The following is a 17,761-nucleotide window of genomic DNA, read 5'->3' as shown; positions in this document are numbered from 1 at the left end:
TTCCCAGTCATTACAAATCCATAGATTAGGGCCTAATGAATGTACACTGCTCAAAAAAATAAAGGGAACACTAAAAAAACATATCCTAGATCTGAATGAAATATTCTTATTAAATACTTTTATCTTCACATAGTTGAATGTGTTGACAACAAAATCACACAAAAATTATCAATGGAAATCAAATTTATCAACCCATGGAGGTCTGGATTTGGAGTCACACTCAAAATTAAAGTAGAAAACCAGACTACAGGCTGATCCAACTTTAATGTAATGTCCTTAAAACAAGTCAAAATGAGACTCAGTAGTGTGTGTGGCCTCCACGTGCCTGTATGACCTCACTACAATGCCTGGGCATGCTCCTGATGAGGTGGTGGACGGTCTCCTGAGGGATCTCCTCCCAGACCTGGACTAAAGCATCCGCCAACTCCTGGACAGTCTGTGGTGCAACGTGGCATTGGTGGATGGAGCGAGACATGATGTCCCAGATGTGCTCAATTGGATTCAGGTCTGGGGAACGGGCGGGCCAGTCCATAGCATCAATGCCTTCCTCTTGCAGGAACTGCTGACACACTCCAGCCACATGAGGTCTAGCATTGTCTTGCATTAGGAGGAACCCAGGGCCAACTGCACCAGCATATGGTCTCACAAGGGGTCTGAGGATCTCATCTCGGTACCTAATGGCAGTCAGCCTACCTCTGGCGAGCACATGGGGGGCTGTGCGGCCCCCCAAAGAAATGCCACCCCACACCATGACTGACCCACCACCAAACCGGTCATGCTGGAGGATGTTGCAGGCAGCAGAACTTTCTCCACGGCGTCTCCAGACTCTGTCACGTCTGTCATGTGCTCAGTGTGAACCTGCTTTCATCTGTGAAGAGCACAGGGCGCCAGTGGCGAATTTGCCAATCTTGGTGTTCTCTGGCAAATGCCAAATATCCTGCACGGTGTTGGGCTGTAAGCACAACCCCCACCTGTGGACGTCGGACCCTGTTACCACACTCATGGAGTTTGTTTCTGACCGTTTGAGCAGACACATGCACATTTGTAGCCTGCTGGAGGTCATTTTGCAGGGCTCTGGCAGTGCTCCTCCTTGCACAAAGGCAGAGGTAGTGGTCCTGCTGCTGGGTTGTTGCCCTCCTCCACGTCTCCTGATGTACTGGCCTGTCTCCTGGTAGCGCCTCCATGCTCTGGACACTACGCTGACAGACACAGCAAACCTTCTTGCCACAGCTCGCATTGATGTGCCATCCTGGATGAGCTGCACTACCTGAGCCACTTGTGTGGGTTGTAGACTCCGTCTCATGCTACCACTAGAGTGAAAGCACCGCCAGCATTCAAAAGTGACCAAAACATCAGCCAGGAAGCACAGGAACTGAGAAGGGGTCTGTGGTCACCACCTGCAGAACCACTCCTTTATTGGGGGTGTCTTGCTAATTGCCTATAATTTCCACCTGTTGTCCATTCCATTTGCACAACAGCATGTGAAATTTATTGTCAATCAGTGTTGCTTCCTAAGTGGACAGTTTGATTTCACAGAAGTGTGATTGACTTGGAGTTACATTGTGTTGTTTAAGTGTTCCCTTTATTTTTTTGAGCAGTGTATTTCAGTTGACTGATTTCCTTATATGAACTTTAGCTCAGTAAAATCTTTGAAATTTTTGCATGTTGTGTTTATATTTTTGTTCAGTATATATTTGCACCTCAGGAGACAGTTGTATGATCTTTTCTGTTTAACACAACGCAATCACACAACCGCGACTTGAATCTACTCTTGCTTGGAAACATCAAGTGTACTCTGGGAACTGTAGTCCTCTTAATTCAGCAAATCAAAGGTGTTTTTGATTTTGTTTATTTTTTTGTTGAAAACTGAATCAAAAAGACAAGTTTATTAGACTTTGGTGTAGGCTACAGTAGATTCTGACTCGAGTCCCCTTCCCAGTGCCTCATGTTTGTTTTTTAGATAATACATTCCCTTATTGTGAAACTAAAGCATGTAGAAAATGTATAGTGCAGAATCGTAATGTATCTGGTGTGCGCTCAACATCCTGACCTGTCCCCACTGAGTTAATCCTGCCTCTTAAGTGCACTGAAGTGCCAATGCATCAGTTGATACATGTACATGGATGAAATGTTGCTTTTAATTTGCACTCAACTGATTTGAGATGTTTCCTCTACCTTCCAATAAAAGCTCTCAAATACCATTTAGTCTATTTTATAGAAGTGGGAGAGTTTGGTATGGAAAGTCAATGCTGTCATAAGGCTTCAGTATGTTTCAGTTTGGTTGGCGCCTATCCAAACTCGGCTAGTCGAATGAGTGTCCTCTTACTCCCTTAAAAGCGACAATGGTACCGTTTGTCAATTTTGAGATGCCATAGCCAGTCTCACAATAGTCCGAACTAATATAAGATAACTCAGGAAATCTGTCATTAATTCTGACGTTTTTGCCGAAGAGATCTCAGGCCTGCAATTCTACATCTAACTAAGATGTTTGGTACAGTATTTTTCAATGAAAAACTGTGCATGAAAACGAGTCGTCTCTTGTTGAATGACAACAAAGAATGTATTGAAGAACCCCTACTGTTAACCAATCACCGACGAAGGGACATGGACTTCGGCTCTGAGCTTTGGCTTGCTTCTAAGATTTTTTGTTGTTGTATCCAAACAGCCTGAAAAACACACTCACTAAAGTCCAAAACATCACGAAATGCAGTCATAATATATTTACAAACTCTGCTGAACTGTTTCAGCTATTAAGCAGACCTTTAGTCTGCCTTGCAAGATTGTCTGGACTATTAATACACATATATTTGTATTATTCAAAGGCTGTTACATTCCTAGGCAATCTGGGCAGCAAAGTTATACAAAAGCTTACTTTTTGAGTCAGATGAGCATGAGTTGATTGGAATGTTTCAATGCAGCTCATTCCACCAAAAACAGTAGACAGTAAAAACAGTATTACAAAATGTAAAAACAATACTCTAGATCTCGAGGGCCACTGTACATACTAGTGACAACTGCTAACCAGAATAGTATTGTCCTCACTAAAGGGCCTTTGAGAGGAAGCCACAGTATGTCCTCAAGGTGAAGAGGTGTTGAAGAGGCCCCCCAGGGGAGAAGTCTTCACAGGCGAACATGATGACGTCGCTTGGTTTTCGTAGTAACAGGAACTGCAAGAAGTCGGCCATCATGGCGCGGAAATCCGGGTGCTGCAGCAGGTACGAGGCATGCTCCCCCTTCAACTCCTCCTGTAACACCCTGTGTAACACACACCAGGTCATATTGGAAACTTATGGGTTTACTTACTGGTTTGAAAGTAAGGGGCTAGGCCAGGGTGAGAGTAGGGGTTAATGGTTAGGGTGTAGAGAAATACTTAATGTCACCTTTCTGTTCACACCAGTCCTAACACACCAGACGCTTCTACTCAAACACTGGCTTATCATCCCTCACCTCTGACACACATACAACCAAACATGTAAATAGAGGAAGACTCCTAATTCTGTGTGTGATGTCCTCTTACCCATCAGGTAGGAAGTAGCAGTGCCAACACTGAGGGAGTTCTATTAACCTGAGCTGTGGTGCACCCAGCTATGGTCAGTGACGTGAAAGGTAAAACGCGCTGAGGGAGGAGCGCCCTTCTCAAATGGAACAGTAATCTTGCGCAGCTCAGTCATGTTGTCAACAAAGCAGCATGGTGCATCATTCAGAAACATACATCTATTTTCTGTAAATATATGTTTGACATTTCAAACTATTTTTCATTGGGAAGGCAGATCAATTGCTTTTTCATCAAAAGCAATCAAAGAATTTTGAGCTGACTTCGCCGTCGGTCAGAGCTGGGCTGTTGGCTCACGCCCGGCATGCCCTTACTGTCAAGTGGCTGGGATGTCCTCCACTGAGTCCACTGTCCTCTCCACCCCAAACACATCCAGTGTCTCCAGATTCATAAATTGGTAGGCTGTTTGGAATGAGAAACAGAAACAGTAAGCACAGACTTAGAAAGTCCAATTCTCAGACACCCTCCCCACCATCAAGCAAACATCATTACATGACTAGCCAGTAGCCTATAAGTAAATAGCCAGCTAGCCATTTATACACAATATTTTTCAGAGTCACACAATAGCAAGTACAGTAACGTTACAGTAGCGTTTGCTAGCTAGTTATCTAGTAGGGTCATCACTAGTTACCACAAAGTTATAAACCCTGCCTATATTCTACAATTTATCATATCAAAATCGTATTTTAAACCTAACGTTAACCGTATGTCTAACCCTTACATTAAATTAAGACCAAAAAGCTCATTTTTGTTTTAATGCAATTTTTACGACAGACCATTTTGACTTTGTGGCTGTGCTATCTAGTGGAAACCGCTAGCTAGCTTGAAATTCTATTGAAATTAACCTAGCGGCTGTGCACATAAATTAACATCAACTGGCTAGATTGTCATTATCAAGACACTCAACTAGCTAGCTTGTCTAGCCACAAACAGTTATGATAATTTAGCCACGAAAACAAATTACGCTCACCTGAGACTGTGTGATATTAGATCACTTAGAGCAGGTACTGGACGAGAGTGCATATGAGTGATTCAACTGTTCCATTCCTCCTGCGTGTGCATGTGAGCCAATCTCGTCCATGTATCAGCATGAATATAAAACGTTAATTACTTCGGCTGTGAGTGATTAAAAAATAATAACCCTCAAAGACAATTCATGCAAAAAAATATTGATATTTTTTGCGCAAAGGTGATAACAAAAGTTTCGTTTTAGGAATGTTGTAAATGTACTTCTCTATGGGAGCGTCGGTGGGAATTGTCTTCCTGGGCTTGGCATCAGTTTTAAACTGTAGTACCGCCAGTCTCTGTGCACATGGGATCAGAGCATGTGAGTTGAGTTGAGCGGTTGGAAATCCGCTCCGGCCTTTCCTACCGCTCAGCTAAAAACTGCCACGCTCACAAGAAAAAAAAAGCTCTCGCACCAAATTCGCTCCATTCATTAAAATCATAATTTAACTTAGGGATAGCCCCCTTTTTTCAATATTCGCCCAAATGACATACCCAAATCTAACTGCCTGTAGCTCGGGCCCTGAAGCAAGGATTATGCATATTCTTGGTACCATTTGTGGAAGACAATCATGATACCAATAATTGCGTCTAATACACCAGATGTATGGCCTTGAACCGATTATGTTAAAATCGCACACAGGATCATTTAGTTGCTAATGGCAGCATGCAGTACCCCGGTCGGCCTTCTACAAAATTAACTGTAAGAAGAAAATATGCATTTATTACCAAGATAAGACTGAGTATCGTTTACATAAAATAGTAGACAGAAAAGCAGCACTTCTCTCAGTTGTTTGTTGGCTACCAGCAAAATAGCCATATGCAAACTGTGTGTTGGGTTCGGTAAAGTTGAATGTGTGCCTGCTTGTATGTATAGGTTACATGAACATACGAAAAGACTGGCTAGTAGAGCGGCACATTTAGGACTATTATGTTATTTGGGAAATACTTATTAAATAAATGTGATGTACTCTTTATCATGATCCATAGTTGTCAAGTGATTTAGCAATAGAGAAGAAATGACTGAGAATGAACAAAAAAATCAGACAATTTTTTTAAACAATAAATGTTTTACATTGCATATCAAACATATAATTTCACTTGTGATCTAGCCTACCATGAGGCTCTACTGTAGCCTATACCAGGGGCGCAACTTTCACTGGGGAAGGGGGACATGTCCCCCCCCCACACATTCTGAAATTGCATTTTTGACCCCCATGGGTTTATCAATGGAATGTGATACCAAACAAGGCAAACGGCGTGCTTTAGGACCGCGTGGACAACTCCAAGCGGTCGGGTAGGCTGTTTGGAGTGTTTATCCGACTTGATACAAAAAATTAAAAAGATGTCCCCCGCACTTCTAAAACCAAAGTTGCGCCCTTGGCCTATAGTATACTTATTTCAACATAAGCATAGGCATAAAAAACAATATTGTTCCTTTTGTATGAAGGAATATGGCTTTCCGTTTCAACTCTTTTTTTCAGAGAGTAGTCTTCAATGAACATCTCTGCAAGGAATACTAAAGCAATTCATGCTTTTCTTAAGGCCTACAATGCACATTTTATGGTTATTTTATTGACCAAAGAATATCACAGTCTGGACAGCATATACATACAGTATGGAGACTAAACTCTATTTTTTACAAAAGACCATAGATTAAAAGTCAATCACTTTATCAAAAATAGTCTCTGGAAAAATATATACATCATTTTATCGTTAAAAAAAATATATCCCAATCATTTCAGTTTCAAAATAGTCCACAACAATTGACATAGTCCACATCTTTAGTTCTTCCAGAGATAAAGATGGATTTGGTGTGAGAGTAACTTTGCATAGGCTACAAAAACTGCTCAATGTTACTATGCTCAGTCCCACTGCTGTTTTTGGTGTTTCTATGGAGATCCTAACTGGATAAACAGTGGGGCAACATCTTCAACGGGTAATGGAGACAGTCGTAGAGTATCTCTGGAGTACTTTGAGTAGCCATTGTGGAAGAGCAGGGGATTCTTGACTGAGAAGGAGACAGTCTTGTCCCACACGTCTGTGCTGGAGACCCCATTGTGGCATTGGCTCTTGAGCTCCGTGTAAAGTTTCGCCACCCTGTCAGTGCACTTTCTCTCTTTACCACTGTGGGAACAAAGAAAGGAAACATATGTTAAATAACCTTAGAGTATATACCTCCCATAAGATTAATTGATTAACATCTTCATCAGTTTAATATCCAGGTCCATTTGATGTGGACCACATCAAATGGACCTGGATATTAAACTGATGAAGATGTTAATCAATTAATCTTATGGGAGGTATATACTCTAAGGTTATTTAACATATGTTTCCTTTCTTTGTTCCCACAGTGGTAAAGAGAGAAAGTGGGTCTGTTGGTCCTTCATGCAGGGCTCTACAGTGCGACCATTTTACTCACATATGAGCTTAAATATTTTGATGTGTGACCTGGAATTTAAATGTACGATTCTAGCTTTATTACCTCAAATATTCTTCATTGTGCTCCTGCATTTCTTTGTGTTCGCCTATAGTTTTCATCTTAGGCGGACGCGTGCATCTTGTAAAAAAGATCAGCATAGAGCTCTGTCATGTTGAATGTGCTGTAAGATCTTTGTGTTTTGCCTGCTTTGAAATGAGGATGACTCTGTGTATTTCATGTGGCAATAAGAAGTGCATGAATTAATTAAATATCAAATCAAATCAAATTTATTTATATAGCCCTTCATACATCAGCTGATATCTCAAAGTGCTGTACAGAAACCCAGCCTAAAACCCCAAACAGCAAGCAATGCAGGTGTAGAAGCACGGTGGTTAGGAAAAACTCCCTAGAAAGGCCAAAACCTAGGAAGAAACCTAGAGAGGACCCAGGCTATGTGGGGTGGCCAGTCCTCTTCTGGCTGTGCCGGGTAGAGATTATAACAGAACATGGCCAAGATGTTCAAATGTTCATAAATGACCAGCATGGTCGAATAACAATAAGGCAGAACAGTTGAAACTGGAGCAGCAGCACGGCCAGGTGGACTGGGGACAGCAAGGAGTCATCATGTCAGGTAGTCCTGGGGCATGGTCCTAGGGCTCAGGTCCTCCGAGAGAGAGAAATACAATGGCCCTGATCCAAATGAACAGGTTGGAGGTGCCCTTTAAAATGGTATTGCTAAATTGATATTAGTAATTCACATTGACTATTTGATTTGGTGGTAATAGTATAATTAAGCAATAAGGCCCAAGGGAGTTTGGTATATGGCCAATATACCAAAGCTAAGGGCTGTTCTTAAGCACAACGCTACGCGGAGTTCCTGGATACAGCCCTTAGCCGTGGTATATTGGCCATATATCACAAACCCCCGATGTGCCTTTTGGCTATTATAAACTGGTTACCAACATCATTGGATCAGTAAAAATAAATGTTTTGTCATACCCCTGGTATACGGTCAGATATACCATGGCTGTCAGCCTATCGGCATTCAGGGCTCGAAAACATCCAGTTTATAATATAAAATCGTACATTTTCATGTATTAGTCAAATAGTCATCATAATATCTAAAAGACTTTGAAGTTTGACTTTTTATTTTATTTCCTTCTTATACTTTCTCACTCATTCTATTTCATCTCCCTGTTTCTCACAAAGCAGGTCTCACATGGTCCATTGGGTGATAAGTGTCCTATCTGTCCAGATGGTGTTCCAGTGAGATCCCTATGAGAGCCTTGTTGACTGCACTGTGCATGGGCAGTAGGGAGGAGGGGGGCCCTGGTCACTCGAGCTTTGTTTGACGGGGCACACTTCCTTTGTGTGTTCGCCCCAGTGTCATTAACACTGAAGTGTGGGAAGCACAGGAGCACGGCGGCTCTCACGTTCCACTGGGGCAGGAAGGGGGAGCGTGTGACTGGGACACAGGCAGAGCGAGCAGGTGTGTGCTGTAGCAACGCTGGCAATCTATATCTACATGTGTTGGTTTCCAAAACTCAATTCTGAATATATACTGGGTTACAATGCAGACGATTCATGGCAGTTACAACTGTGCAATGTTTATAACACATACATCTACTACCTGACAAATATACAGATCACACCAAAGTTGAACTTAAAACTTAATGTTGCCCAATCACCACCCCATTAATACATCTTTACATGACATGGCACCAAAGATCCAAGGGAATGAACAGATCTTCATGGATCTGAAAGCAACCTGTTTGATTAAGCTAGTGGACACACAGTAGCCCCATGAGCTATTTGACTCCCAGTCCTATCTCAGTCTCACACCCACGTGTGCCCTGTGCCAAAGCACTTTGTGCTCACCCTTTATTCTGTGATCCTGGCAAGAGACGAGCACACTCCTTCCTCTGGGGTCACCACTTTCCCAGATCCACAACGCGGCGCCATGTCCGCCCCCCTCCCTCCACTCCCTCTCCCTCCCACCCATCCCTCTCCCTCCCCATCCCTCCACCTGCTCCCTGGAGGCACACTCTTTGTCCCCTCAGCAATAAACACTTCATTGAGCATGTGGCAGCCCAGCATCTATCAATGCCATTCCCAGCCCTCTCATTGGCTCCGGACTGTGAGAAACTCCAACAAGCCCAAGACCCACACATTCATATGGAGATTTAGGAGTATAAATAGGAGGGAGAACCAGAGGGAAGACAGCACATATCCAATTGGCTCTTTACTGAGACTTCAGCTCAACAGAACTACTACTGCTATATCCATTGGCACCAACTATGATTAGACAGATGACTAACCCTAAGCAGCACCTCTCACTTACTAAGGTAAACAAATGCTTTTAAGTCTTTGAATACATAAATACATTTCTTTCTTATTCTATTGCTGTTGATACTAGTACAGGGCAGATCAAGTTGACTAAATTGTTCCTTGTTTTCTCTTTGTGCAGATAAGGAAGCCAGTGGTGGAGAAGATGCGTAGGGATCGCATCAACACCTGCATCGAGCAGCTCAAGTCCCTCCTGGGTCCCGAGTTCCTCCGCCAGCAGCCCGACTCCAAGCAAGAGAAGGCCGACATCTTGGAGATGACGGTCTATTTCCTGAGCCGCCAGCAGCAGGCAGGAAGTTCCTCCACTGCAGCAGCCAATGAGGGCTACTCTCGCTGTGTGCAGGACGCTGTCAGCTTCCTGTCTCAGTGTGAGGTGAAGACACAGTCCTACAGCTCGCTGCTGAGCCACTTCCAGAGCCTACAGACATCCAGCCAACACAGTCAGGCTCCCTGGTCCTTCTCCCCACCGGGCTCCCCAGTCCACCAGGCCACCACCAAGGGTGTAATGAGCCCCGTCTCCCATCCACTCTGGAGGCCCTGGTAGAGCAATGCTTCAAACTTTTTCATGTCAGACAAACGGAATTGGACAGGCCAGTCTATATTATGACAGGCATGGACAGTGGTGTTCGGAGTGACGAAGGTCTAATTCTTTTGCATTTGGCAAGAGATGCTACGTCGATAGTCTTCATCCAGATGAAGCAAGGGCATATTTTGCCAGTATTCCTTTGAAAGGAAGGATTCTATGAAATGATTCAGATTGGTTTGGATACATACTCTGTATATGAAAATGTACACTGAATTAACAGTGTTACTATTATGCATGTTCTTGTCTGAGAACAATAACTCTGAAAGTACAAACAGAGTTAAATTATGCTAATAACATACTTTTATTGTATGTCTAACCCATAATGGGTTGCTACTGTTTATTTGGTGTCTGTGACACCACCTGTTTTTTTTTTGCATTAAAAAAAAAACTATTTACAATAAATTGTCACAATTGTACAATGTATCAATTTGGTGATGTATGAATATTATGCTACAAATGGATCCAATGAATCTACTTTAAATGTACATCATGTCATGATTATGTAAAAATTATGTTATTAACAATACAAATATTCAATGTTCAAGGAAATGCTCAAATGTTCATTCTAACTTCGAAGAGACCCCATTCATAAAGGGATGTTGTGTATTCAACACGAGTTTGTGTAAGTTTGTTTGTTTGCCTTTATTGATTTAAATTACATTATTTGAAGTGACATGTCATCAAGCTTTTGAAAATAAATGAACTTCAATTGAAGTTTCTCAACATTTACATTTCTGGTTCTATTTTCTCTGTCGTATCAACTCATATCTGCACAAAGTTCACCACCCACATCCATTGTGATGATATCAGTAGTATGGCTAACTTTTTCATCCACAAATGTATAAAGACGACAACATACTATCTAGTAAGTATATTGATTGACTATATTCACAAACCTAAATCTAGATTGTGAGGAGCACCTATCCCACTGCCCAGAGATGTCAGATCGATATTGGTTCCTGGTTGACAAACCCAAACCTTGAAACCTATTGTTTATTTGTGGTTGGACAAAATCTGTGCCTAAAATAATGACTTTTTGTCAGAGGAATGCATGACCATAACTATGAAGGGCTCCCATCAAGAACACCACATTACTGAGGACACCTGTCTAAATGTATATCCTATCTACTATATATGCCTATACTTCACTCATATAGAACATAACCTATTATTTTTAACTGGTTCTATCACACCAATTAATCACACTATGGATTAAGGGATGTGATTAATATCGCATGATTTATATAGTATGTCCTGATCTTGTCATGCCTTGGTCATAGTATTTTGTGTTTTCTTTCTTTATTTGGTCAGGCCAGGGTGTGACATGGGTTTTGGTATGTGGTGTGTTTTTGTCTTGGGGTTTTTCACAGGTATTGGGATTGTAGCTTAGTGGGGTTTTCTAGCTTAGTCTATGGCTGTCTGAAGTGGTTCTCAATCAGAGGCAGGTGTTTATCATTGTCTCTGATTGGGAACCATATTTAGGCAGCCATATTCTTTGAGTGTGTCGTGGGTGATTGTCCTTGTTTCTGTCGCTGTGTTACTTTGCACCAGTATAGGCTGTTTCGGTTTTTGTGGTACGTTTCTTGTTTTGTAGTATTTGTGTTTCCTATGTTTTATTAAACATGAATCTAAATAGCCACGCCGCATTTTGGTCCGACTCTCCTTCACATGAAGAAAACCGTTACAGATATTTAGCAGTAAATTTAGGATGATTGTAATAATGGAACAACAGTGCAGAGTAGTGGCAAAAAAGTGAGTCACCAACTTGAACATCTATATAGTTCTTAAGAAGAGTAAACTTCGATGACCTTAAACTTTAATATTTCAACTATTTTTGTCAAGTTTTTGTTCCAACCTCTTTGCTAACAAACCAGATACAAATAATCAACTAATCATGATCGTCAGTCTAGGCCATGACTAGCTGAGTCACATGTATTACACATGCCCCCCCCCCAGTGGCATCGCTGAAGTTTCTCAGGGTTAGTCCTGCAGATGGTATGGCGGTGACTATGGCCCCCTCTCTCCCTTCAACCAGAGATCAAACACCGTGGCTAATGTGATGTGTAACAAGACACACTTCTATTGTCCCCTTATTGAGGCCAGTGAATGGACAGAGAGTGTGGGAAACAGGGGCTAGCACACTCCCAAAGGCAGAGGGCTGATGGGAACCTGCCTTACTCCTCCACAGGCCTGGCAGTCCAGAGTGTATGGCAGGAATTGAGTCTGTGGGTGGGTCACTGTTCACACACACTTAAAGAGCCACGGACAAAGGCTAGCCAAAACTGTCTCGTCACCACACTGTCAATGTGGTCAATTCACAGCTAGCCCGAAAGGGAATGTCTAGCTAACAGGTAAATCATTTTTGTATAGATGAAGTTGACAAATTCCCCTTTATGAGTAGCTCTAACTGTCTTCATGGAAAATGTTCAATGTTCATCCAGGCCAAAGTGGAAGAAAAAGACAGGGTGATCGTGTAGCTCTTTGTCGATGTGCAAGGCACCATTAACTAGATTTTTTCCAGATGGTCTGTGACATAGGGTTTCTGTTTGTCATGTGACAAAGGATCAATTAACATTCCCAATGGGGCATTGGGGGAGCGGCCTGGCTTTTGTAGCTCATCTACCCCAGTGCTGGTGACTGGTGGGAAACTAGGAGGAGAGAGTTCTCCTCCCAGCACCCACAGGCCAGGCCACACATCTGTGACCTTTGCGCTGTCTGAACCACAACCATGGCATAGTGCCAGTGACTGTGGCATTGTCCCCAGTCTCCCCATCCTGGCCCAGCAGCACATAGTCCATCAACGATCATAGATAGAAGTTCTGGGATTTTTCTTGGGAAAGTATCCATTTATCTTATTAGTTACAGTGTTACACTGTAGTGCCTCTTCTTTGTATTCAATGCCATAATATTTACCTCCAGGAGATATAATAACTCTTCAGTTATAGGGCTACATTCAACTGGAAAAATAAACTGTTGCTGTGAGATAATATGTTCTTGAATGAACCTTTCCTGGGTGCAATAAATCCATGCGTGGGCATGAGTTGTCTTGAGCTTTCCCACACTCAACAGCCAATGAGAACAGATATAACAGATAAAACAGATAACAGATAACACAATGGTTCAATGACTCAACTGTCTGTCAGTGGGGAGACTGCTTGTCTGGACGGAGTGTGTGCGAGGGGTGAGTGTGAGGACAGTGTGGTGTGTGTGTGGGCACACAACCTCCTCCCTCCGCATACCGCTGGATGTGTGAGAAAAGTCTGAAGTATACATAAGTGTGTGTGATCCCCACATTCCAACACAGCGACAGCCTGTGTCTATGTGATTGTCTTCTGTATCAGACATTAGCATAATTTAGCATTAGCATAATTTAGCATTAGTATAATTTCATAACAATACTAGCCTACTGGTTATTATACCACTAACTTTAAAAAGTGTTGCAAACACTCTATTACACAATTGGCTGCTTAAATAAAATGAATTGTATCCAGATGTTATGTCTTTTGTCGAAACTATGCAACAATTCAACTCATTTTTAGTTAATTATAATGAATATTGCTTGGAGAAAGAAAACTCAAAAGATTATTTTTTTTGTGAATTCTATACTGGCTTGATTGTGTTAGATGAAAGGGTTCTCAGGACGTCAACTAGAACATTTAATGAACTGAAACTACATAGATATATTCTTTATGGTCTAAATTAGAAATTTTCTTTATTGTCTAATTTAGATATTTTCTTTATGGTCTAAATTAGTCTCTTTGAAGAGGGCTCTTCCCTTCAAAAGTGTGTCTTCGGTTCACTTGCTTTTACCTGTCATTATGTTGAATGTTAATTGCATGTATAATGTATTCATGTATTATTAATCAATAGTTGCTGCTTATCTTGGGAAACATCCCTGTATTGCCTCTACTACCCCGTTACCCATCAAGTTATTGATGTTTCTCCTATTGTTGCGATGGGCAGCCCTGTGGTCTCAGTAGTGTGGGAACCCCAGCTGGGCCTGGGCCACATGGCTTTGTCATGCTAATCCCTTGCTATATAAAGGGGGAGAGATCCCTCAGAGGTCCCAGACCACACTCTGCAGCCCAGGAAAAGGAGCCAACAGACCTGTCACTCTCTCACGCAGACATGGCTCCCTGCTTAACTTCCTCTTTCCACCATCTGAAGTTCACAGAAAAAGACATTAAGGTATGTGTTAGGTTCAATCAATGTATGTGTGTATATACAGTTTCTTGTTGTCATATATTAGAACTGTTGACTAATCAAATGTTCCTCTCTGCCTCCTCAGATAAGGAAACCCATCGTGGAGAAGATGCGTCGAGATCGCATTAACGGCTGCATAGAGCAGCTCAAGCTCATCCTGGGGAAGGAGTTCCACAAAGAGGACCCCAATACCAAGCTGGAGAAAGCCGACATCCTGGAGATGACCGTGAGATTCCTGAGGCAGAAGCAGCAGCTGCAGCCGGCTCCATCTCAGAGGGACTACAGCGAGGGTTACTCACAGTGCTGGAGGGAGTCTCTGCAGTTCCTCTCTGGAAGCCCCAAGAGAGACACCACCACCACCTCCGCTGGACCTCTTCAGGGGCTCCAACAGCAGCTCTCCTCCCAGGCCCAGATATCCTGCAGCAGCCCGATGGGCCGCTCCACTTCCCCAGTCTCCTCCATCTTCCGTCCCACCGCTAAGCTCCAGGACAAAGGAGTTAAAGGTCCAGTCTGGAGGCCCTGGTAGAGAGAGTTACTGGAATCAGTGTAAAACCTGAGGGAAACACTGGACTGTATGTCCCTCACGATGTAGGAAATATGCATTTCCAACCTCCTCCACCGTTGTGGGTTTACTGAGCTCTTATTGTCTCATCACATTGATGGCCATATATGTGTGGCACATTTGATTTCTGGCATATTTGAAGTGAGGGTTGTCCCTTTTTTGTGAAGATTGTTATTTCTCCTACTTGTTTTGTCACATGAGGTTTTTTTTTGTATTGAAGAATTTAGGTAATTATTGAGTTATGATATTTTATTGTGAAATTTGAATTGATGGTGAAATGATTGCTTACTCCAGTGGAGTTCATGTGTTATGCTAGACTTAACCAGTAACTACAATATGCTACTGTATTTTCTCCAGCAATTATTTGAGGATATTTCTCTTTTATTATTAATATGTTATGTTTGGATGGATGTATCTTTTATAAAGGGACTAGTGTGTTGGTATACTTTGTAATAGCACTGTTGCTATTGTTCTGATAGTTTATATTGCATTAAAGAAGCTCTTAAAACTATGTATGACGTGTATGACAATGAAACTATAATAACAACCTGTCTTTTGTCCAGGATTGTTCTTTTTGACCAAATTGTAGTGGATCTTGCAGTCCACCAATTCTGTTCTAACCAGTTCATATGATCCTCCTCCATGAAATGTCTTCTCACATTTGATTAACAAATTCAGGAAAATCCACATCTAACTTTTGCAATAGTTTCCCTTTATAGGCATATGTATGGGTTTAAATCAGCTGTCCCATTGAGCTCCTGAATCCTGCCACCACAGATACCTAGTGAGAGGGCACACAGACAGACGGGCACTCACACCAACAGAAGGCAAGGCACCTCTCTATGGCCTGCCCATACAGTGCCTTCAGAAAGTATTCAGACCCCTTGCCTTTTTCCACATTTTGTTATGTTACAGCCTTATTCTAAAATGTATTACATAAATAAAAAATCTCTGCAATTTACACACAATACCCCATAATGACAAAGCAAAAACAGGGTTTTAGAAATGTTTGCAAATGTATAACAGATAAAAAAGAGAAATACCTTATTTACATAAGTATTCAGAGCCTTTGCTGTGAGACTCGAAATTGAGCTCAGGTGCATCCTGTTTCCATTGATCATCCTTGAAATGTTTCTTCAAGTTGATTGGAGTACACCTGTGGTAAATTCAATTGATTGGACATGATTTGGAAAGACACACACCTGTCTATATAAGGTTCCACAGTTGACAGTGCATGTCAGAGCAAAAACCAAGCCATGAGGTCGAAGAAATTGTCCGTAGAGCTCCGAGACAGGATTGTGTCGAGGCACAGATCTTGGGAAGGGTGACAAAAAATGTCTGCAACATTGAAGGTCCCCAAGAACACAGTGGCCTCCATCATTCTTAAATGGAAGAAGTTTGGAACCACCAAGACTCTTCCTAGAGCTGGCCGCCCACCCAAACTGAGGAATCCGGGGAGAAGGGTCTTGGACAGGGAGGTGTCCAAGAACCCAATGGTCACTCTGACAGAGCTCTAGAGTTCCCCTGTGGAGATGGGGGAACTCTAGAGTCACATCTGGGGGAAACCAGACGTGTGTCACATCTGGGGGAAACCTGGCACCATCCCTACGGTGAAGCTTGGTGGTGGCAACATGCTGTGGGGATGTGTTTCAGTAGCAGGCACTGGGAGACTAGTCAAGATAGAGGCAAAGATGAACTTAGCAAAGTACAGAGAGATCTTTAATGTAAACCTGCTCCAGAGTGCTCAGGAGCTCAGACTGGGGCGAAGGTTCAACTTCCAACAGGAAAACGACCCCAAGTACACAGCCAAGACAATACAAGAGTGGCTTCGGGACAAGTCTCTGAAAATCCTTGAGTGGCCCAATCAGAGCCCGGACTTGAACCCAATCGAGTGGCAAGGTAGCCTAGTGGTTAGAGTGTTGGACTAGTAACCGGAAGGTTGTGAGTTCAAACCCCCAAGCTGACAAGGTACAAATCTGTCGTTCTGCCCCTGAACCCACTGTTCCCAGGCCGTCATTGAAAATAAGAATTTGTTCTTAACTGACTTGCTTGGTTAAATAAAGGTAAAAAATAAAATAAAAACATCCCTGGAGTGCCCTGAAAATAGCTGTGCAGCAGCGATCCTCATCCAACCTGACAAATATTGAGAGGATCTGTAGAGAAGAATGGGAGAAACTCCTGAAATACAGGTGTGCCAAGTAGTCTCATACCCAAGAATACTCAAGGCTGTAATCGCTGCCAAAGGTGCTTCAACAAAGTACTGAGTAAACGGTCTGAATATAGCGGGAATGTGATATTTCAGTTTTTTATTTATAAAAAAAACTGTTTTTGCTTTGTCATTATGGGATAGATAGTGTAGATTGATTAGGAAAAAATTGATTTATTACATTTTAGAATAAGGCTGTAATGTAACAAAATGTGGAAAAAGTCAATGGGTCTGAATACTTTCCGAAGGCACCGTATTACCACTTTCTATTGTTCTCAATAGAGGCCATATGCCACACAGACACTAAAGAAAGACCACCAAACCAGCTGCATCTTAAGAGGGTTAACTTTGGTTTTAAAACAACAATTATTTTTAAATACATAATCATTTGAGTCTTTTGACCAGGATTGTTATTTTTTTAGCAAATTGTAGTGGATCTTGCTGTCCATCAATTCTATTCTAACGAGTTCATATTATCCCCTTCAACTAAATGTCTTGTCAATTTTGATGAACAAATTCTGGAAAATTCACATATAACTGTAGCAATAGTTTCCCCCTAAGAGGCTTGGGTTAATTATGGATGTTTTGCGTTATGGAAAAGACACGTTAACACATTATAGGGCAAATCTACCACTTTTCAAAATCAAAAAAATTATTGTAGAAAAAGAAAAACCCTTGAATGAGTAGGTGTGTCCAAACTTTTGACTGGTACTATATGTTTACACTGATATGGTGCTGGAGATAACGAGCATGACGTTGAAAAGTGGTGGAATTGCCCTTTAAGGAAATACAAAGAAGGAAAACAAGGTTATTTCTTTATTTCAAATAGTTATTTTATTTCTTTATTTCGTTATTTCAAATAGTAAAAAGCGCTATAC

At 42.0% G+C, this 17,761-nt stretch overlaps 2 protein-coding genes and 1 long non-coding RNA gene across 3 annotated transcripts; 2 read left to right on the top strand and 1 right to left on the bottom strand.

The window, feature by feature from the left end:
* Positions 1 to 1,642: 1,642 nt before the first annotated feature.
* Positions 1,643 to 4,786, bottom strand: LOC135527549 (uncharacterized). The gene is made up of 3 exons (XR_010453450.1): positions 4,524 to 4,786; positions 3,518 to 3,955; positions 1,643 to 3,255 (listed from the first exon to the last, which is right to left on the bottom strand). It is a non-coding gene; the product is annotated as an uncharacterized LOC135527549 (long non-coding RNA).
* Positions 4,787 to 9,221: 4,435 nt separating this feature from the next.
* LOC135527548 (transcription factor HES-5-like) lies at positions 9,222 to 10,639 on the top strand. Its single transcript, XM_064956044.1, has 2 exons — positions 9,222 to 9,325; positions 9,448 to 10,639. Exons 1-2 carry the CDS (start codon positions 9,278 to 9,280, stop codon positions 9,868 to 9,870), a joined length of 471 nt encoding a protein of 156 aa, XP_064812116.1. The 5' UTR covers positions 9,222 to 9,277; the 3' UTR covers positions 9,871 to 10,639.
* A 3,347-nt stretch (positions 10,640 to 13,986) lies between these two features.
* LOC135527547 (transcription factor HES-5-like) lies at positions 13,987 to 15,226 on the top strand. The gene is made up of 2 exons (XM_064956043.1): positions 13,987 to 14,100; positions 14,201 to 15,226. Exons 1-2 carry the CDS (start codon positions 14,041 to 14,043, stop codon positions 14,639 to 14,641), a joined length of 501 nt encoding a protein of 166 aa, XP_064812115.1. The 5' UTR covers positions 13,987 to 14,040; the 3' UTR covers positions 14,642 to 15,226.
* The last annotated feature ends 2,535 nt before the right edge of the window (positions 15,227 to 17,761 follow it).

The sequence above is a fragment of the Oncorhynchus masou genome, chromosome 33 (assembly GCF_036934945.1).
Source record: "Oncorhynchus masou masou isolate Uvic2021 chromosome 33, UVic_Omas_1.1, whole genome shotgun sequence".
Lineage (NCBI taxonomy): Eukaryota > Metazoa > Chordata > Actinopteri > Salmoniformes > Salmonidae > Oncorhynchus > Oncorhynchus masou.
This window is presented reverse-complemented; position numbering and strand designations above follow the sequence as displayed.

Excerpts from the sequence above, each read along its gene's own strand:
- LOC135527548 (XM_064956044.1), top strand. The coding sequence starts at position 9,278 with ATGATTAGACAGATGACTAACCCTAAGCAGCACCTCTCACTTACTAAG. Across the intron at positions 9,326-9,447 it reads AGCACCTCTCACTTACTAAG|ATAAGGAAGCCAGTGGTGGA; the intron begins GTAAACAAATGC and ends CTCTTTGTGCAG.
- LOC135527547 (XM_064956043.1), top strand. The coding sequence starts at position 14,041 with ATGGCTCCCTGCTTAACTTCCTCTTTCCACCATCTGAAGTTCACAGAA. Across the intron at positions 14,101-14,200 it reads TCACAGAAAAAGACATTAAG|ATAAGGAAACCCATCGTGGA; the intron begins GTATGTGTTAGG and ends CTGCCTCCTCAG.